At 35.9% G+C, this 2,103-nt stretch overlaps 1 protein-coding gene across 1 annotated transcript; it reads right to left on the reverse strand.

Moving 5' to 3' along the window:
- Positions 1-441: 441 nt before the first annotated feature.
- Positions 442-1,395, reverse strand: LOC130845615 (olfactory receptor 13C7-like). Its single transcript, XM_057723099.1, has one exon. It carries the CDS (start codon positions 1,393-1,395, stop codon positions 442-444), a length of 954 nt encoding a protein of 317 aa, XP_057579082.1.
- Between the last annotated feature and the right edge of the window lie 708 nt (positions 1,396-2,103).

The following is a 2,103-nucleotide window of genomic DNA, read 5'->3' on the forward strand; positions in this document are numbered from 1 at the left end:
TAGTGTGTGTAAAGGGCATGGGAGAAACATGGGGAGGGAAAGAAGAAGGAAAAATGTGTACCAGAAAAATTAGGTTCACCAGATCAATTCCCTGGGTAAAACAAAAACCAATAATAAACAGAAAAAACATGAATTCAAATAGTTTTCACAAAAATGGGAGTGAAAAATACGTTTTACTTGTTAAGTGGACTTGTGCACTGGACTTTTTCGGAAAAGCTTAATTTAAATTGTTTTCTTCTTTCTAAAAGTTTATTCTCACTTCTTAGACTAGTTGTCCTTATATTTTTTAAATTATTTTCATAAAAGATAAAGTTAGCTTATTACCTTGAAATTTCTTTCCAACTCAAATTCTGTGATTTTACATATAACTTTTATTTCCTTTGTTCTGTTCATATTAAAAAAATGTTGCCTCCAATATGTGAGCTTATTTTGCGCATAAACTCAAAGATGTAAGCTCCTCATCCTTTCCTGCAGAACCAGTCTAGCTCTCAACTTTCTCACAGCTGCATGCACCTCCATATTCCTCAGGCTATAGATGATAGGATTGAGCATGGGTGTGACTACTCCATAGAACAGGGTAATCAGTTTGTCAAAAGCAGAGTCTTTGGATTTTGGCTTCATATACATGAAGAGAATTGTCCCATAAAACAGAGTCACCACTGTAATGTGGGCTGAGCAGGTGGAAAAAGCCTTTTTTCTTCCTCCAGCTGAATTGATTCTGAGGACAGTAGAAAGTATGAAAATGTAGGAGACACAAATCAACAGTAATGGAGCAAACAAAAATATCACATTGCCAAACATCATAGTAATCTCATTCAAGGAAATATCTGTGCAAGCCAGCTTGACAAAGGCCAATATTTCACAAACAAAATGATTGATGACTTTTTTCCCACAGAAGGGCAACCGGATTGCAAGAATTGTTTCTGTCAATGAGTTGAGAAAGCCCAGTCCCCAGGAGAGAGCTGCCATCCGAATACAAAGTGCCTTGCTCATGATGATGGGGTATCTCAGAGGGACACAGATGGCTACATAACGGTCATATGCCATCACTGCTAGGAGCACACACTCTGTGGACCCCATAGTGAAAGTGACAGACATCTGAACAACACATCTAGTGAAGGAGATGGTTTTTTTCTCTGATAGAAAGTGTATCAGTGTTGAGGGGATAAAGGAGGATGTGTACCAAATGTCAAGGAAGGAAAGATTACCAAGGAAGAAGTACATAGGGGTGTGAAGGTGGGAATCCAGGAGAGTGAGGATGATCAAGGTGCTGTTCCCCAGGAGGATCACCAGGTATATCAGCAAGCACATCACAAAAAGGATTTTTTCAGCTCTTAGGTACGCAGAAAGTCCCTGTAGAATGAACTCAGTGTCTGTCCAATTGGTCCTTTCCATTTTATTTTTTCATACCTGGAGTAATCCAGAAGAGATGTGGGTTTAAGGAGTCTACACAGTATTATCATATGAAGTAAGAGATCATTGGAGGAAGGGCAACAAGTGTGTCAGGACTAGCTGGAGTGGGTTTACAGCTATGAGTTTAGTTTTTCAAATTCCTTTTCTAGCTCGTACGTCAGGGAATAGAAGACACACAATAATTACATTGGTAGTTTATTAACAATACAAAGTTCTGTATTCTATTTCCAGATATTGTGTTGTACAAGTTCTGAGTCAGGGAAAGACTATTTGCATTTTAATGAACATTTGTTATTTCCAATTCAGTTGAACCACAGACTTACTTTGAATATTGTTATTTTGGAGATAGCATGCTTCATCTCTTGAAAATATTGATTTATTTGATTTTATACCATACCAGTTATTAAGAATAACATTCGTTTAGGGTTTTACAATTTACAATAAGTATTACTTATTTTATCAACAGTATAAAACTTTGAGGAAAATAAATTTCACAGAGTAACTATGTTTCAAATGTATTTTAAAACACAGTAAGTGAAAAAACTATTGTTCAAATCTACATTTTCTGACTTTACATCCCCACCTCTTTATTTATTTATTTTTAATTAAAAAAAATTACTTTCCTTTCTTTTTAACTGCATTGTTATTGCCCGCCAAATTATGCAATTTGTCTAAAGAGTAGGAATAATG

The sequence above is a fragment of the Hippopotamus amphibius genome, chromosome 2 (assembly GCF_030028045.1).
Source record: "Hippopotamus amphibius kiboko isolate mHipAmp2 chromosome 2, mHipAmp2.hap2, whole genome shotgun sequence".
NCBI classification, from domain to species: Eukaryota; Metazoa; Chordata; class Mammalia; order Artiodactyla; family Hippopotamidae; genus Hippopotamus; species Hippopotamus amphibius.

Excerpts from the sequence above, each read along its gene's own strand:
- LOC130845615 (XM_057723099.1), bottom strand. The coding sequence starts at position 1,395 with ATGGAAAGGACCAATTGGACAGACACTGAGTTCATTCTACAGGGACTT.